The sequence below is a fragment of the Ceratosolen solmsi genome, unplaced genomic scaffold (assembly GCF_000503995.2).
Source record: "Ceratosolen solmsi marchali unplaced genomic scaffold, CerSol_1.0 scaffold30, whole genome shotgun sequence".
Classification (NCBI taxonomy): domain Eukaryota; kingdom Metazoa; phylum Arthropoda; class Insecta; order Hymenoptera; family Agaonidae; genus Ceratosolen; species Ceratosolen solmsi.
The window spans coordinates 8,969,760-8,990,470 of NW_011948421.1; the positions used below are offsets into that span (position 1 = coordinate 8,969,760).

The 20,711-nt window shown below is 22.4% G+C and overlaps 2 protein-coding genes across 5 annotated transcripts in view; both read left to right on the top strand.

Moving 5' to 3' along the window:
- LOC105361586 (neuronal calcium sensor 2) overlaps positions 1-12,318 on the top strand; it is a 45,350-nt gene extending 33,032 nt beyond the window's left edge. For all 4 annotated transcript variants that reach the window (XM_011498830.1, XM_011498831.1, XM_011498828.1 and 1 more), the window contains 2 exons: positions 4,933-5,061; positions 11,969-12,318. In XM_011498830.1, the coding sequence (XP_011497132.1) occupies positions 4,933-5,061; positions 11,969-12,145 (306 nt within the window). In that variant the 3' untranslated portion in view covers positions 12,146-12,318. The remainder of the gene's footprint in view (positions 1-4,932; positions 5,062-11,968) is intronic.
- The window catches only part of Nca (neurocalcin homolog), a 65,528-nt gene that overhangs the window by 35,162 nt on the left and 9,655 nt on the right, over positions 1-20,711 (top strand). The gene's annotated exons all lie outside the window — the stretch shown is intronic.

A 20,711-nucleotide genomic window follows, 5' to 3' on the forward strand; every position in this document is an offset into this window, starting at 1 on the left:
AAATTTGCCCGACTTGTTGTGTGCGAGGTGTGACTAGCTTATTTATCAATATAAAAGAGGTACCTTGTATAACTGCTGACAAGGTGTGTTGATTTACTGCGAGGTTGATGTTCCCTTTGATTACTATTCCTTTGGCATCATTGTAATCACTACCTAATCTACCGATTTCTTATTCTTACGCACACGTGTATTTTTAACTAGGCTGCCAAATATATGGCCACGTGTCGTCTTCACAGTATACTATACACTGAGTGGCAGTTGCGCTTGAGTGAGAGTGAAGTGATTTTACAAATGAGCGTATGAGCCTTTTGAATACGCGCACGAACCGAAGGCTTGATCGTTCCGTGGCGGCTCTGCTGAAAATATCGACCGTTCCATGGCGGTCCTGCTGAGGGCAGATCGAGACCCGTGTGCCATGGCTTCTACTGGTAGATGATTGAATCGATTCACTATGGTCGGTCACTGCGGTCGGGTCACGGCAAGATGTTAGCCGCAAGTGCAGTTGAGCGAGGGTGGTACGGCAAGAGATGATTTTCAGCCGTGTGCGTCCCTTATATAGGCACGCGGCGGCTCACTTAACTGGCAACAAGGCATCGTCGTTGTTGCACTAATTCTTACACGAGGTGTCGAAGGAAAAATCTAGAACCTTCGAGAATATTCGACGAGAGAAAAGTATGAGTAATACCCTTGGGTGATCTTACAGTATATTATATTTCAGGTCGTAAACTTGCTCGGACTTGCCAAGTTTTGTTTGTAAATATTCGCTCGAGTACCCGTCCCGGTCTGCACGTGCGGGCCAGTCTAGGCGCACATGCGCTCAGTCTTGGCGCACATGCGGTACGCCGAACAGCGCGTATGATCTTTCTTTTTTTTGAAATTCATGGAACTGCATCAATCCCGAACAAGTTATGATATAAAAAAATAATGCTAATGATTGCTTAAAAGATTATATAAATAAATTTTGGAATCTCACGAAAGTTATCTTTTTGTATAAATCAAAAAACAAAATCAATTTTTACCACAGACAGGTTTGTTTTGATGATGAGGTGCTTATATATATACATTCATGATAACCTATTTACCTGAAAAATTCGCATATTATAAGAAAACAGATTGTCTAAGGATCAAATTAATAAATCTGTAATTAGAAAAAGTAATGTAATATATTAAAAAATAAATAGCATATGATGGACTAGCATTCATTACTGTATAGAACATAGAGTACTTTTGATTAAACTAGATAAACCAATTGTGAGAATTATAGCAATTTATAATTGAATAACTATTATGGAATAATACTGATATGTGGGGAAAGAATTTATCACATACCATGATGAATAATAACAGACAATATGTTAAAATTGCTAAATGAGTTAAAAATTGATGTCAGTATATGTAGATGAAGTCTTAGTTTTATTAAGATTATGTTTACAGTGTTGCAAAGTAATTTATAAGCAATATCTTGTCAATGGTAAAAGCTTAATGATAGATAGTAGATCTTACAGTTGAATAGGATACAGCTGATATTTTTGATCATAAATAATTAGATGAATAATTATATTTTACTAAATGAATTTAGATTTGCACGCGTATGAATGTATATATTTTGAATATTATAAAGAAAGATCATCTGTATAACACTGAATTTCTAGAATTAGCTGTAAGAGATTTGTAAAAGACGAAATTATTTGAGCCATATAATGCTTTGCTCGAGCTCATAATGTAGCTCCACTCATAAAAGAAGAATAGGAAATACAAACTAATAAATTTAAAATAAAGTGTGATCTTGATCATTAATGGAACTAAATATGTGATAAATTAAATCAAAATATCATCACAACCACAGTAGTATATTTAAGACTATATATATAGGAAAGAGTATTATTACCTTTGTATTTAAAATTAAGGTGAATATTATTACTACTCTATTTAAGTATCTAAAATAAAAGATAATATATGAATGTTGGTAGATAATTTTCACTATGCTGCTTGTATTGAGTATGAAAAAATTTATTATCTGAAAACTTGTTGAAAAGTTGTAGGTTAAATTTTGATTAATTGTTATATGCCTTTGTGTGTGTGTGTGTGTGTGTGTGTGTGTGTGTGTGTGTAGATTTGAAAAAGAGGTTTTATAAAATTAATTAAAGAGAAGAACAGCTTTGTAGAAGCATTCTTTAGCAAATATTAGGTCCCTTCTCAGCAGTTCCATGTAAAGATAATCAACAAATTGATAAGAAATTAAGAATCCCTATAAAACATAATTACCTTTATCGGAATGATAACATGGCATAGTTGACTAAATTATAACGATTTACACAATTGAGTTTTGTTTTATTGGGTGACTATCAGATATAAGAATGAATTTATGATAAAATAAATAATAAAATTAGATTTAATTTTCAAGCAGCATTTTTATATAGTCAGTAAGTATAAGTGAATAATCAATTTTTATTACATATAAAATAAATATAAAATGTATTATTAAAAATACTAATTGAATTACCATTAGCCTAAAATTTTGTATATTCTATAAATCAAACTAATGTTAATTGTCAAAATATAAAAGTTAAATACTTTTAATGATTCTGCAAAAATGATATATTACAATAAAGTATGATAAATCAAACATTTACATTAATAATTGCTTTATCTATAAGTATATAAGTGTGACCACTCCATCGTACTATTCTTAATGGAAATTGTTTAAATTAAATATTTTAACTTTGATTATTTATATCATTCATTGTTATAATACTAATTGGTATACACTTTTACGAATTCTGTGATATTTGTTCTCTTCATTTCTTATTTTTTATTTCTTCTGTAACACTATTTCACTGTAATGCTTTTTTGCCATAGCCATATCATCTTGGCAAATATATGCTGTATTCTAACATGTTAATATAACAGTAGTTAATGTATAAATTTATCACGAAAGCGAAGCTTCATTTAAATATGTGTTCGATTTTTTAGGGGTTGTTTTATGGTCCGAACTGCCAATTCAATAGTTCAGTGGATTAGTCTCTCGTCATGACGACTGATGAGGAAATAACAGGTGAAAGGGCTGAAATTAAGTACAGTGTATTATTATTGTGTTAAGATATCGTTTATTTTTGTTGTCAATTATTATAATATTGCAGTTTGATTGCTTCTGGTGAGAAAACGGAAAATATTCTATTGCTATGGTGAGGTTGCTTCCTTGTGTTCTTGATTGTTGTAGATGTTATGGAAATTACTGTGTATCTTGAGAATTGAGGTTATGCTGATTTGTAAATATCAGCCTGTGTAGTCGATCATGCTCATGAATGAGCATGAGAAGATGGTGTTTGAAATAAAGTGTGTTCTGTTGAGAGAATAATAATATTGAATATAGTGTAAAAGTCTTGATGGAAATTGGTGCGTAACCAATTATGTTTCTAATTATGATGGGAACAGCTGCAAACTAGTCACACGCAAGAATCATAAATGATAAGGCTTCGAGCTCTGAAGGATTTGCTGAAAATGTATTTATTGTCAATTATTTTATAAATTGTTATCTGGATTTGACAATGTAATTGACGTGTTGTGTCGACTCTTTGAGGGCCTGTACGTTGTCGAAGTGTTAGTTTGATTGAGCGTGCTCTTTCCCAATCGACTCTTTGAAGAGAAGTTTTCTAAAACGTGATTTGCGCGTGTGCGACTAGTTTATTTAAAATAATGTAAGGTATGTTGATTTACTGCGTGGTTGGTGTGCCCCTTTTGATTATGATTTCAATTGGCTTTACTGTTAAATCACCTTATGAATTGGCTGTTTCTTTATAATAATGCCCGTGTAATTTTAACTAGGCTGCCGAATATATGGCCACGTGTCGTCGTCACAGTATATACTAAAACACTGAGCGATAATAACAGTTAAGTGAACGCGAAGTAGAATTACAATGAACCATGCCGCATGACGTGTTGCTCTTAAATATACTTGCAGCAGAATGCAACGCTGGCAATAGTGCCGCTGCTTATCGCTGCGCCGAAAACTTCTTTGTGGCGTTAGAAAACGAAGCTTCTAGAAGCTTCACAGGCGTTCCTTTGTGTAATCTTGTAGTATATTGGATTTCATATCGTAGAAAATGCTCGAACTTGTCGAGTCGTGTTTATAAACAATCGCCCGAGCGCGCGCGTGGCTTTCTTTGTTTTAAATTCGTGGAAACTGCGTCAATCCCGAACAATATGTATATATTTCATATTATTTTCTTTAAGTTTTTTTAAATTTCTAGGTTTTATTTATATAACATTTACATATTTTAAATACATTTTTATTGTATATAACATAAAGAGTACTTTTCTTTTGTATGTACATTACCATATCATTTACTTCATCTTAAGTTAATGTTGTTAAAAATATTTATCCACCTTGAAGTAAGAACTTAAATATGACTTAAATATAATTAAATAAAGAATATTTTTAATGATTACGTATATTATAAATAATAGGCATATTATTGTAAGGTTTATTTTTGTAATAATAATTTTGATCGTTTATTCATTGTTATATGAGTATTAATTTTCTATACAATAAAGTTATATTTTTACATCATGTTTTATTAATTAATTTTGATATCATTTACGGGTAAATCAATGTTAATAATAATATTAATGACTTTGGATGGTCAACTATTCATTTAAAATATCAGATTTATTGTACAAAAAATACGTAAAAAAATTTACTGAAGTATATAAATATTTTAAGTTATATACGTGTATTTATTATTGGGGTATGTTTTATTATTATATACAGTATATATTAATAGCATATTTAAGCTTTCATTTACGAAAGTAGATTACTTTATAAATCATTTCTTATTCTTAGTTATAATTTATTAATATTATATTATTATTATTATATTATTGCAAGAATAATCATTTGTAATTCTAAAATTGTTATACATTATTTTGCAGGAATTTTTACTAGCAATTGATGTAACATCTAGTGGGACACCCGAAGAGAAATTGAAATGGGCTTTTCGAATGTATGATGTGGATGGTAATGGTGTTATTGATATTGAAGAAATGACAAAAATTGTTCAGGTAATGTTCAAAGGAAACTCAACTAATCGTTATAACATATAGTTCTAAATAATTGATTGATTTTATTTGTTTAACATTTTGAACATAATTAATTTAAAGTTTTTAAGTGTTAGTATATTATTATTATGTTAAGAAAGCTTATTTAAAATTATATATATCTATTATTACATATATGTTTTTCGTTAATTAGTAATTAATTTATTTCGAGTACTACAAACAAGGTCGCATTGTAAAAAACGTCTTATAAAATTAAGAAAATTTAACAAATGAGTAAAATTAGTTTTGAATAATTAGATCATTATTATTTTTATTTTGCCCATTAAACGTTGACCAAATTGTGTTTATAAATTGTTAAAATGATGTTATTTATTGATCATTATTTTGGAAATTAATTAAAAAATAAATAATCAGAAAATTTTGTTTACTATCAAACTACTTATATAATTTATATAAGTTACTTTTATAAGTTTTAAAAATTTTATATACTTATTGATATAAAAATTGTACATTTTAACATATTTCGTTTGCATTAATTTTATAGGAAATTTGTAATTATATATGTGTATAATTTATAATAAAGTAACATTTTATAGTTTTATATTTATTTTAAAACTATTTATATTTTTTTAGGTAAATGTTTTTAATATTTATTATATTTTAGTATTATTAAAATTGATTGCTTATTCTGGTTCAAATCATAAATGTATTGTTTACAGTTTTATAATAGTAGTAGAAACCATAAAAATTAATATAGATTAGATTTAATTTAAAATTTTTTAGCTATACTTTTATTTTTATTATGTAAAAATGTTACATATAAAGTGACTTTTTAGATATTTCCTAATAATTTATGAATTGTATAATTAATATATTATGTATATATAAATTAATTTTTTTTCTTTAAGAAATTTGGACCCGTACCATGAGCCAAATTTTTCATGATTGACTCCTAAACCGTAATAGATTTCATAATTCAATTAATCGACCCCCAGTAAAAATATTAATAATAGGTCAATAATTATTCTATATATCACAAGAATTGGTGTTTATTGATTGGAAAAAGTGATTCCCTTTGAATTATTATTTTTTCATTTACCAAGTGGTCTCTTTATATTGTTTAATTTTTTTACTTTATCTTGAATCGAATTAATAAATAATAGACATGAATTTTATTTTGAAGAAATTGTATCTGCAAAGATATGTTTTTTAATACCATGACCATTTTTTAATAGGCACTGATTATGTACGTTGTTTTTGATATATTTATTTTTTAATCATAATTTTTTCCAATGTTATCCTTGATTTTATATATATCAATTTTGTATATCATAAAATAAATGATAAATCATGAATGTAACGGTCTTCTGTTGTGAACTGATTTCAATCTAGATTCTTTAAGATTCATTATTTATCTAAGTGAGTTTTACAACCAAGCCATCTTATCCAAACTATATTATATTATATTAACAAATGGAAATAGTTTATTATATGGCAATATAATATTTAAAATAAATGTATGATAATTTAAACTACTGATTATTAAAGTCATAATTTTTTATTTAACTTTATAGTATGGTTTAACTTTATTTATTTATATACCGGATATTTATTTAACTTTATATATCGGAATTATCTCCTTATGACTTCTTATATAAAAGAAAATACTGAAAGTAATTCTTTTTTTTAATCCCTTTTATTGTTTTTTAAGTAATTAAATTTTATTAAAGAAATAATTCAGGTTTTGTTGGAATATTTACAGTTTTAAATAGTTAATTCTACCATATTATCTATTTCGTTGGTCACGTTATTTCAATAATCCTTTAGAGTCAAAACTATAATGATATCTTTGGAATATTTTGCTTTTTTTGAATTAATATTTCTATTTTTTATTCAATACAAAGAAATAAGTTGTTCCACTTCTTCCCTTCAATTACATGGAATCCAGGTTGATTACTCTATTCATTATGTATTACACTTTTCTATGAATAATTAATATTATTATACAATGTTACAAATATTTTCAATCATTGCTTTTTGTATAGATTACAATTTATATAAAAGTATTTTAGTTTTTAATAACTATATTTATTTGACATTTTATTATTGTTTCTAATTTTTTATAGAAAAAAATAACGTAAAAAATTGTGAGCTTGGAGATGGGGAGGGAGAAAACAGAGTCAAAGGAGCATAAGGTAATAAGAAAAAGAAAAAGGAAAACTATTGAAAAGAATATCGAAAGGAACACGTGTTTCTATATTATTACATGTAGACTTAGTAACCACATAGATTATTCACTATATGATTAAAGCGTTAGTTCAATCTTCCGGTATTTAAGTAACATAGCTACATTTTTGGAGAAGCACGTTCTTTATATTTGACAGTAGAATTTCTATCAACGGCTAATCGCATCTTCTTTGTTTATTCTTCTTTGATCATCACTTTTACCCCTTTCTTTAACAACCTTTTCAGTTCATTCCCGCATGTCATAAATTTCATCGGCTTTTTGAACGAGGATTGTTAAGGCAAATATGTAAATTAGTGAATAGAATGTACTTTGTGTTGTAATTAAATGTGTAAATTTAAGCAACCTTCAACATGAAAAGGTTTTGTTAGGAAAGGTCAATAATAATCTATATATATATAATATAATATAATAGAATACGGATAAATATTTATCTTATAGTAATTTATATTAAAACTATATATTTTAAATAAATAATATTCAAATTTACTGGTTTTGAAGTACTAGGTACAGTTTTATATAAATTTTATAGATAGAAATTTCTTGTTTATTTTCTTCAGTATATAATATTTAAAATATCCAGTTGTCGAATCACAATATATAATCCATATCATATTAAACTAAAATTTTTCCTTCTATATAAGTATGTTTGTTTCTCATTAGAAAAATGATTTAAATTCATTTGAAAAATATTTATATGAATGTATTTCTTTATGTGTCGTTATTTAAGTAGATTTATATATTCGCTACAGAGATCTTCGTTTGTCATAGATGTATGAATATTTAGATTAAACTTTGTAAATAAATTCGGTAAGTACATTGAGAAATATATTTGTATCCATGTTTTAATGTCCGTTAAATTGCGTAAGACAAAATAATTCATTCACAAAGATATTTAATAATTAAATTTATAAATTTATTGCATAACACATAAATTATTGTCTTTATTTCCTTATAGTTTTTATTTTATAATATTTGTTTTCTTATAGATTTTATTTTTTTTAATAAATTCAGTAATTGAATTCGATAATTTTATAAGTAATGGGCAGAGAAAAGTAAATTAATATTTAAATAATTTAAATACAAGTCAAATATTCATAATTATTATATTTTAAGATTATAATATAAAAATTTATATTTTATAATTAAAGTTTAAAAATTGTTCATTATTTACTTAGAATTATTTTGTAAGATAGTTAGTTTTGAATGGAGATAAAACTATAAGCGAAGAAAATTTTTTTCAGAAAATCGATTTGATTTATGTAATTTTAATTATAAGATTGATTCGACTATTAATATATATGTCAAAATGAATCCACGATTATATGATTTTTGTAATGAAAAACATTTACGATTCATAATTCTTAAAAGTTGATATTATAGTTATGTAGTATGTCTTTTAACATATTAAATGTCAGATACCTATCCTTTTAACTAAGAAATCTTAAGTTATGGGAAATATATTTAGTTATGAATGCGAGGATTTTATAATTAAGTATTATCAGTTTTGTATTATATGACTATTATTTATTTCTATTATTTCTTCACTTTCTAAATTTCACTCTATTATTATGTTTGTTTAATGATTTATTCTATTATTAATCTTTATTTAATTATTTAAATATCTTTATACTTTTTCAAAAGTTTTTAAAAATTTTGTATTAATCAATTATAATGATTAATCAAATAATAATTGCTTGTAAGATTTTTGAAACTGATAGTTTCTGATAATAGAGCACCTTTCCAGTTAAAGTTAGAGAAGCTTTTAAAGTTGTTTTACATGCTCCTGTTTGAATTTTTTTTTACTTTACTATCATACAAATTATATTATATTATATAACTATATAATATAAACAATATGAGGAGAATTCTCATCGCATCAACATTAGTAAGGTTAATGTATTCTTTCGAACTTCATTCTTCATGAGTATGCTATGGTAACACACATAGTGAATTCTACCTCGATTGCGTTGTTTATAGAGTAGTAGTAATACTAAAAAATTAAGATGCACAGTATAAGATGAAAAATTGAAACTCGTAAATATATCATAAAAGATTCAGTTATTAAACATTAATCCGATTCAATGGAAAGAATAGAATCAAATACTAAAAATATTTATTTAATTTTAAGATTCATCAGCAGATAATGATAGTAAACAACAAAAAGAATGAAACGTGAAAATTTTGCCAATATCAATACTTGTGCACCCATATGTTAATAATTAACACAAATTATTAATCGAATTTGAATTAACTGGAAAGGTGTTTGCTAGTATTCTGATAAAAATAAATGAATAATATATATAAACGATTATATAAATGAAAAATAAATTGGAAGAGAACATTATTTATCTTTATTGATCTGTTTAAACGATAAAAAACTACAAACTTCATATAATAACAAATGAAAATTAATTTTAATAAGCAAAAATTAAATTGAATGAATTCAGGCTTCAAAATTATTTATTTTACAACTTTGCATTGGATATTGATTCTAAGGGATTGATAAATTATATTATGTAATGGATTTGAATGCTTGGAATCATTAATATTTATATATATCTTTTTAATAATTAATGAATAATATGTTTAAATCCCACTTTTTATGCCAAAATATTTTTTTATTGAATATATCATATCTGTTTATCTTTTACAGCATGCCTAAGATTGATATACAATTTTTTTCAATATCTGTAAAAGATTCGATTAATTAAGAATTCCGATAGTTACTTAGTGTTTAAAAAAAGAAAACAAATGGATTTACTGTACCAAATATTATATGCTTATTGCAGAAAACAAAGTTGGAGTAGTATTGATTGCTGGTGACATACCATTCTTTTTTCTGAATAGATGGACTGGCTTCACGAATCTAGTATTATGAAACCATAATTGCATTATGTATTAATTAATGAATTTGGTCAACTCAATTTTTACCATGATTTCTTTGAATTATCTACTTTGAAATTTTCTGTGTGGTATAAATCACGGCAGTTTAGATAGATGTAATTAGTTGAAGTGCATACATTATTGAATGATATTAGTTATAGCGTAGACGCTAGTGTTTGTTTTATTAATAGAAGAAGTATTATGAATAGATTTCTTAATCATATTCAAATGCTGACACATGGTAATATATTAAACATTACGAATTTTTCAATATTTTATTTATGAGACGAGTTAATTATTTTAGTTGTCAACAATATAAGTCTTATATTGAATAAATTTATAACTTATTCATTTATATGATATTTAATATCTATGGACGGATAGTTATGTATTGACAATCGATATTACAATCACAATATGTTTATTCTGTATGTATGCAGTAGTAAAACATAGAATATCTAATATTTGTCTAACAGATAATTAAAAACCTACAAAGTAATTACAGGTCATTATATGAAATATTTTTAGTAGAAACATAGTTAAAAATACAAATAAAATATAGTCTCATTATTATTATTATTATAAATATTTTCTATATATATTATATCTAATATATTCTGAATATAGTATATATTATATATATTATGAAATTATTTTTAAATTCCTTCATGTGGAATTTATCCGTAAATTTCCAATATCTAAATAGATTTTTATTGGTTTAGCTATAAGAAGTATGATGAAGATTTTTGAAATATTTTTCAGCTTCACATAAATAATTTTCTATAATTTATACATCAGGCTTCACTACAACAAAACTTGAAAACCTTCATTTTCAGATTCAAAAATATAGATGGAAGGCCATTTGACTTATGGGATTCGTTCCATGTTACGAACGTCACTTAAAATGAAAACTCCGATGAATTCTTTTAGCTGGACTTTTTTCTAGTGCAACTTTAATTAACATTATTTATGATTGGAATAGAAAATTATCATATGCTGTTAGGCGACAAAAAATCAATTTCAATTCAACAGGGTGACTAGAAGAGTAAGAAAATGTTTTAAGACAGCATGTTGATTAATAAAAGTAAAAGTTACTGAATTGAAAAAATGTTGTCACTATACTAGAATAAAAGATATTGATTGATTGAAGAATTTTATTGTCAACGTCAAATGCATCAGCACAAGGCACCATACTATAATTATGGAAGAGACTAAATAATTTGTTGGCAACTATATTTTAGAATTATAAATTAAATTGTGAGTTCAACAACAAATAAGAATACTGGGGAATGCATATTAATAACACTGAATGAACAATGAAAAATGTCTTGAGAAGGATTATTATAATTTTATTTAAGAAAAGGAGAGAATGAGGATAATGAAAAAATAGATATGATGAAACATTAGTTTTTTAATAACAATCTATAGAAGGAATGTTATCAAACAATAGATGACTAAAAAAGTTTTATTTTAACAATTTATAATAAAGATATAACAAAATATTAACTAAATAGGTGTATAGATTTGTACATATGCATATATGATAATAATACATTAATAAAATCTATAAAATGATTGTTTTACCATTAGAAAAAATATATTTACTGTTTAATTTTAATTTTCAGAGCGTTTAATTTAGAAAATTCACGATTTATATGCAATCTTTATCAAAATATTAATATACTTATACGTATTATCATATTATTATTATTTATATAATATGATTTTAGTAAATAATAAAATTATATTTCAATGTATTTATTTGTTCATTGTTCACAGGCAATTTACGATATGTTAGGTGCAAGCTCAAGTAATAGGCCAGCAGATAGCGCTGAAGAAAGAGCAAAAAATATTTTTGCAAAAATGGATGAGAACAATGATGGTCAACTGACTCAGGATGAATTTTTAAAAGGCTGCTTGCAGGACGAGGAGTTGTCAAAGATGCTAGCTCCTTAATTAAAAGGCCAAATTTTTTAATATTACAACTAATTACAAGAATTACAGGCGATAATTGAATTTTATAAAAATACCTGAGCAGTTTCTTGCAGACATCTTATGATCAATATCGTCCTCGTCGTTGTCGTCGTCGTCGTCGTCGTCGTCGTCGTCGTCGTCGTCGTCGTCGTCGTCGTCGTCGTCGTCGTCGTCGTCGTCGTCGTTGTCATCGTCGTCGTCGTCGTGGTCGTCGTCGTTGTCGTCGTGATCGTCGCCGTCGTCGTCATCGTCGTTATAATCATCATCTTTATCGTCATTATACTCATAAACTCCATAATCATAATTATTCTTTTTATTATTATTTTTTATTATTGCTGTTGTTGTTGTTATTGTTGTTGTTATTGTTATTATAGTTATACATATATAAATAATACATCAAGCATGAAAAAGATAACAACAAAATATATATTTTATTTAAGTTTTACAATAATTTATTATTCTAATTATGTAATGATTTTCTGGTTTTTTAAAGTTTATTTCAATAATTAATAACTTATTTATATAATTATTTATTAATACAGGATTAGAGATAGATATACTGAATATACTGTTAATTAAATTGATAAATTATAATAATTTGTCTTAAATTCATAAAGTGTCATAATATAAAGCTAATCAGTCATAACTACATTACCAATATGATACAAGCCCTAAAGAAAAAGTTGTTACATGAAACGATTTTTTAATAAAAATTAGTTATTTTCTACATTCTTCTAACTTTTAATAAAAATAATGTATTAGAAAAAATAATAAATCAATAAGAAATATAATATATATACAAATAAAACTTATGGTAAAATATGCATAATATAGAGTTGGAAATATTTCTGTTAGTTTTGTTAGTATGTAGAAATGTGTACGTATGATATACAAGATTCTGATATTACTTAAATATTAATGTTTACATTTATTAAACTAATATACACAGCATAATTTAATAAGCTATTACAAACTCACATTTATTGTATAATATTAAAATAAATACTTATAATTATATAAATGCAAATGAAGTATATAAAAAATTATATAACTGATGTACCAAGAATTCAGTTTATTGATTTAATAGCACAAATGTAAAAAAATGTTATTATTTTGTATTTGAATCAATTAAAAAATATTTTTTAATTAAAATATAACTAAGTTTTATTAATGATGTTTATAAATTGGGAAAATTTTTTAACAAATAGTTTTCAAACAAATTGAAGTGTTTTTTATGAACTATAAATACATACAGTTCATTCTACATTAATTTTCTATAAATTTTAATGTTTTTGTTATAAAAAAATTTTGTTTTAAGAGTTGTAGGCAATTGTATCCCGACTGTGTCAGTTTTATTATATAGTTTCGGATAATGTATTGTATAAAAAAATTTCTGTATCAATGTGTGATGTTATAACGACACGTTTTTAAGTAACCTTTTATTCATATACTTACATGTTTTTTATATCCATTAAATTTCAAATTTTATCAATCAACATAATATTAAGTTTTTAAATTTTTAAACAAAGGAAATTTTTTAATACAAATTAATGGATGTACAAGAACTTATTAAATAATGAAAAACTTATTATTCAAATAAAAATAGAGCTATTATTAATATATTTGAATTTGCACGTATTGAAAGTTTTCTTTTTATAACTACATAATAAATAATTTAATGATAGGGCTTCGATTATTTTATTTCTTTAAATTTCTTTAATTTTCTTTTTAACGTGAAAATTAAAATATGACCTCAAATTTTTGTATACTAAATTAAGTATTTGAAAGTTATTTAAATAACGTATATTGAAAAATTTTTTGAACAATATGAAGAAAACTCTTTCGTAATTATCTTAAAATTAAAAGTTTGTATAGTAAGATTATTTAATTATATTAAAAGGACACAATAGTATTATTAATTTTATTTTTGATATTTTAATTTGTATTAATAATTAAAATAATATTATTAATAATTAATAATTAAAATTAATTAAGATAATTTTGAATATGATTAAATGGTTTTTTTAATTATCATAGCATTCAACTTGCTTTAGAAGAAGATATTAATCTTTTACTTACTTATAATATTTTTACTTTATTTTTATTATTATATAAACATTATTATCCACATATTTTTATTATATAAATGTTCTATTTTCATTTGAACTTTTGTATCGATTTGAAACATTAATACACTAGAACATTTTAGTTTTAGTGAAATTATTTAATTTTAATTATTAAGAATTTGTAATAAAATGTTAACAACTGCTTTTAAAAATTCAATTTCATATTTTATGTATTTTTATGAAATAAATAAGGAAATATTTTTAATTTCTATTTATTTTGAATATTAAATTTTAAATATAATAAAATATATATTATACTATAATACTATATTAATTTCTTTCATAAGGATAAATGTCCTAAATAAAAGCGATGAATAAGAAATTTAATTCAACAAATCCTATCTATTATTTTTACAAGTATAATTTTTAATTTTTTATTAACATATTTCAAGGTAATAATTTTAATGGAAATAATTTTTATTCGAATTTTATTTTTGAATATTTCGATTATACTATTACAGTTTAGGTACTAATATTAAATCTTATATTAATATTAGCCAGTAGATTATTTATTTACATTATAATTTCCTAATATATGAATAAAATTACAAAGTTCAGTAATGAAATCTATTTTATAATTAACCAAAAATAATTTTCAATTATTTTAATAAAATCTTAATTCGAGAGAATTAGTAATTTTATATAAATGTCTATTTGAAATATTTATTATTAATTTGAATGAGTAGTAATTTTGAATATTATACCATTCGAATTACTAAATCAAACTTCTTTATACTTGAACATTAATATATGAATTATATTGTCTTCGTTTGATTCTTGTCTACATATTGATTGCAAATATGGTTCAAAGAATAATTTTAGAATTATTAATTGTAATAAAAATGTACAGATATGAATTATTTAATAAATAGTTTATTTTTAAACTTATTGAATATAATACAAATTTATTCTAACATAATATTTATTGGTTAAATATACTTTATAAATTCAAAAAAATTTATATTTTTACTTTTTGACAATTAATTATTAAATTGAAATTATTTAATAAAATATTAGAATGTAACTAAGAATTCTCTCTAAATTACAATAAAAAAAATTAATTATATTTATTAAAGAAAATAAATTTTCTTAGATTTTTCATTGTCTATTATTATTTCTTTAAATATAGGAAGGATAAAATTAATTGAATAAAGGTAAGAAAAAATATATTTCTTACAAATTTTCGACAGTGATATATTGCATGTAATTTTATGCGACTTAGTGATCTAAATGATTTAAATAAATTTGTCGATTTCAATATAAATGTTACAATTTAACTTCTAAGTAACTTTATAATATATATATATATAGAATGGATTTATAAAAATATATTATTGACTCAATATTTCTATAGATAACCTAATATTTTTATTAAAATATTTTCTTTACTATGTAGGAAATATAATAGAAAGAAATTCTTGAAACTTTATTGTAAAACATTTTATTTTTTATTAAAATGTAATATTTTTTAATGAAATTGAAAAGAAATCTGAATTAATAACAATATTTAATGGAAAAAAATGCTTCGTTGAATTCAGTTGATCTTAAAATAGATTAATTAAAGCGAATATAAAATTTACATACTTTTATATTAATAAATTGTTATATATTTTTAAAAAGTATAAAATAAAAGATTTCTATATTACCACTTTTTAAAAATACAATTACACATTTTTTTAATTGTATTATTAAAAACTAAACATAAAAATTTGTATATCAAATGAAATTTAATAAAATTACGGAGATATTTTATTATTTATTTGAATTTCTTTTATAAATATTTTTCATGAAGCCTTGTAAATATTTATGTATATATAAAATTGTATTATATGTAAAAATATAATTTAAAAAAATTAAACAGCAATCATTTGAAAAATCGATTGAAAAATATTTTTTATTTATTAAAAATTTAAAATGAAATGTTTATTTAATTTAAACGATATATACTATTAAATAATATATACGGGAAGGAAATAAAGTGTTGTATAAATATATATTTTCTATATCACCTTAATATTTCTCTTTTCTATAATTTTTCATAAATTGTTTTACAAATTTTGATTCTTTAATTGATAATCAAGAACAATATTTTTATTATAATCAATCACATTTTTGTTAAAGAAAGCAGTGAAAGTCTTTAGTATAAGTAACTTCAGAATTTATAAATTTAATTTAGTTATTTTACATATAAAAATGTCAATGTTTAAAAAAAAACAATTAGTATAAAAAAGAACAAAAAGAGATTTAATACTGTCATGGATGTTTAAGCACTGACAATCGAAAAAGCACAAATATTTTAGTATAAAGGGTTTTTATGAAGTAACGATGTGAAAAAAGAAAGAATAATCAATAGTATGAAAAAGACGATCACAATAAGAAATAGTGTGAAATGAAGCATGAAATATAAAAATATTATTAATTTCAAAATCATATTTGAAGTAATAATATAAGAAACTCTTTTCCATGAATAAGAGAGAAAGTCTTTAAACACATTTGTTTATAAAAAATGTCAATCTTTCCTTTGTGATATAATAAATAAAAAATATGTATGATATACCATTGTAGTTACAATTTCTATTATGCTTTTGCAAAACTTAGACATTTTTAATTTATATTTTTTTACTCTGATAATATATGAAATGTTCATATTTTTATTCACACTTAATCCATTGAAGACAATTTTAGTACAATTGACTATTTTTAATATATTTAATCTATATAAGTATTTAATCTATAAATTTATATTTGTACTAAGACGAAATTGAGAATCATTTTTATACATAGACATTGACAACAAATTTCATTATATTATAATTATAATCAATCCGATTAATATAATAAGCAAGTTAATTATCTATGTACTTATTTTCTATTAATTTTAGTTTGGCATCTTAAGTTTTTAATTTATAGTACGTTTGCTGTAATATTAAAAAAATTTAAAAAAAACGTCATGATAAACTTAAATTTATCATTTAAAATATATTAACAATACATGATTAATATGTCAATAATACATTAATAATACATTATATATATTAGTATTAATCTTGTTCTGTTCAAATTATTATATTCTGTATCTGTTTAATAAATACTTCAGGGAATTTTAGTATTTTTAAAAAGAGGTTATTAAGCGTTACAGATTATTTTTATACTAAGAAAATATAATACAGTCTATAACCTACTATAGTTGCGAAATTTATATCTCTATATATACATCCCTTTTGTGATATATATAATTTCTTATATTGTATTTTTCTTGTATATAATGTATTTAACTTATTTAATTTGATATTTGTTTATACTGAACTGTTTATTAGAAAATAAACTTTAATTTTTTATAATATCAATTATTTATATTTTATAAATATTAAATTTAAACTAAATTGAAAAAAAAACATTATAAAAATATTTAAATAAAAATAATAATGATTACATTAATAATAATGAATAATTCATTATAAATAAAGTAAAAATATTTACTTTTCCAATTATTTAAGTATGATTATTCATCATAATTGTTTCTACGTAACTTTTAAAAAGTATTAATTATCGATGAAATTATGATTATTCACGTAGCATATATTTAAAAATTATGTTTTTTTTTTATAAACAAGTAATCTATGGAAATAGTATACAAATATTTAATGGAATTAAGAATAAAAAATATACAATTAATCAAAAGAATCATTGTTTCACTTTAGTCAATATAAATTTGACTAAATATAAAAATATATCAAATATATCAAATAAATATATCAAAGATATTATAATGTAGAGGGTGATAGAGATGAATACTATAAAATGTATCTGTAGTGCCTAAATCATAAAATAAATACCAATATATGTATTTAGCATAATTTATTATAAATAGCAAATTTTAATCAAGTTTATTATTATTTATTGAATCATTGAATAAATTACTAAATAAAATATTAGCCATCAAAGAAGATATTGATGAAAAAAGCAATTATATCTATAAGTGAAATTTGTAAACGTTGGATTTGATGTTGGCTGAACAATTTTCAAAAATGTATGTGGCACAGTTTCAATTAAATTTTTGATGAATAAATTTTGCTATTGATTATATATCAAGTGTATACATTATAAGTGAATATAAATTATAACATTATTACTCATAAGTCTAAAAATTAAAATGTAAATAATAATGACATCGATAACATAGTCATCGTAGATATCATAGACAATATTCTAATATATCAACATTGTATCTTTCTATGCTGCATTGATTTAAATTTTGTAATAGAATTTTTAACAAGCTTTCTTAATATTTCAATATTGTAAAGCAATTAAATACTTTCTAACAATTTTAGTAATTAAATCGTTTATTATCAAATAGTGCAAATATTTACCCATTTTTATATATTACTTATTACATTTATACTTATATATAGTTTATGATTGTATATATATATATATATATATATGCTTATACATATATAATTATACAATGCTTAATAATATTGAATATTTATTTTCAAATTGCACTCGTTTTTATTATTTATGTATTTTATTAATAATATATAGTTTTTATAGACAGCCTTAATAGTAATAATGCGAATGAAGAATTAAAGGAAATTTAATTAGAAGGGGGGATTAAGCCAAATTAAAGTAATAAATAGACGAATAGATATCCATAATGTTATACAGAATAAAGCTGATAACAAAGGTAAAAAGATAAATATAGGAGTAAAATTAATTTAATGTACAAGTATATGATTGTGTTAGCTAGCTTTATATATTAATATAGTACTTTTTAATTTGTTTCATATCCGGATGATAAATGTTTATACTTAGTATTGTATTGAAAGAAAGGAAGAGATGAATACGAGGACCGAAAAACTCAGAAAGAGTTGAAGGTGCTAACGAAGCAGTAAAAATAACTTAGAGAGTAAATCTATATATAAATGTGTATAGTTTAAAATTTAAATGTAATGTAAAACAAATATTTTTAAAAATAATTTAATCATTTATTAATTTTTGTTCTTTTATTTAAGTAAATTTTATTTAAAATATACTTATTTCAACAATTTTTAGTATACTATCCCTAAATAAAATACTTATTTGTTTTTACAATCCAAAATGTAGCATTCTGAATGAAATTCCTAAATTTAGATTAATTATTATATATTTTATCATTTTACATACATTATTCGAAAACTAATTTTAGAATATTTTTATTGAATCTCCAAAATATTACAATTCAAAAATTATAAAATATAAACAATTTTTATTAAATGTGACTGTATTGTAAAAGTCTAATTCTTATAAAAATGAATTATAAACAAATTGATTAAAATTATACCATCGTGTAGTTCATGTTTATAAGTAGGTTTGCATTGTAAAAATATGTTATTTTATAAATTTTATAATTATTTTATTTTAAAAAATATAAAATCAAAATCAAAATAAATTATGAACTAATAAGAAACTTAAATAGTAAATATACAATTTACCTATCTATTAATGCAATAAATATTTTATTAATTTTTGTTTGTATGTGTTATTTAATTATTTATGAAATATCTGATTTTAATAGATGAAATTTAAAAATATTTTTATAATTTAAATAGGATTTGAACTGTTAAATAAGTTTATTATAAATAAGAATAAAACAGATACAATTTTTTGCTATTAACAGAAATAATATTATTGATTAACAATGAATAATATTTTATTTAATGACTAATATTTTGCTTTTTGATAATGGTCATATAGAAAAGCAAACATAATATTTTCTATGCTATATTGAAAATTTCCGATTTTATTTGATTATCATTACAAAATATACAAATATAAATATAATTATAACTTATATCTAACGAAGATTAAAATTTATTAAAATAAAAAATTTAAATAAAAAAATGTTAAAAACTAAAATTAAAACTTTATTAAATATGAAATAAATTAAAGTTTAAATTAAATTTAATTATTTATTAAATGAAATTAAAAATATTTATTATTTATTTTCTATAATAATGAAATTCAATTTGTAACAATAGTTTTGATTTTTAATTAAAGTAATAATTAAATGAAATAATAGATTTGTAAATATTTGATAGTCGTAAAATATTATAAATTAAATCAAATAAAAATAATATAATAAATTGGTATATAAAATAATAATGTTTAAATTTTATTAAATTAAGGATTTAAGAAAATAAAAATTAAAACAAAGAATTTTTAAACTTGAAAATTATGCACTCTGGACGTTCTAGTTCAATATTTTTAAATTCATGTTATTTTAAGAAAATAAAGCATTTTTTAAATAATTTAATTACTTTGCACGAATATATATAATATCATTACTTATAAATGTAATAAATCTAAATAAATCTATAATATAACTAAACTAAATAAAAATATAAAAAAACTCAATATTTTATGTGAAGCAACAAAATTCA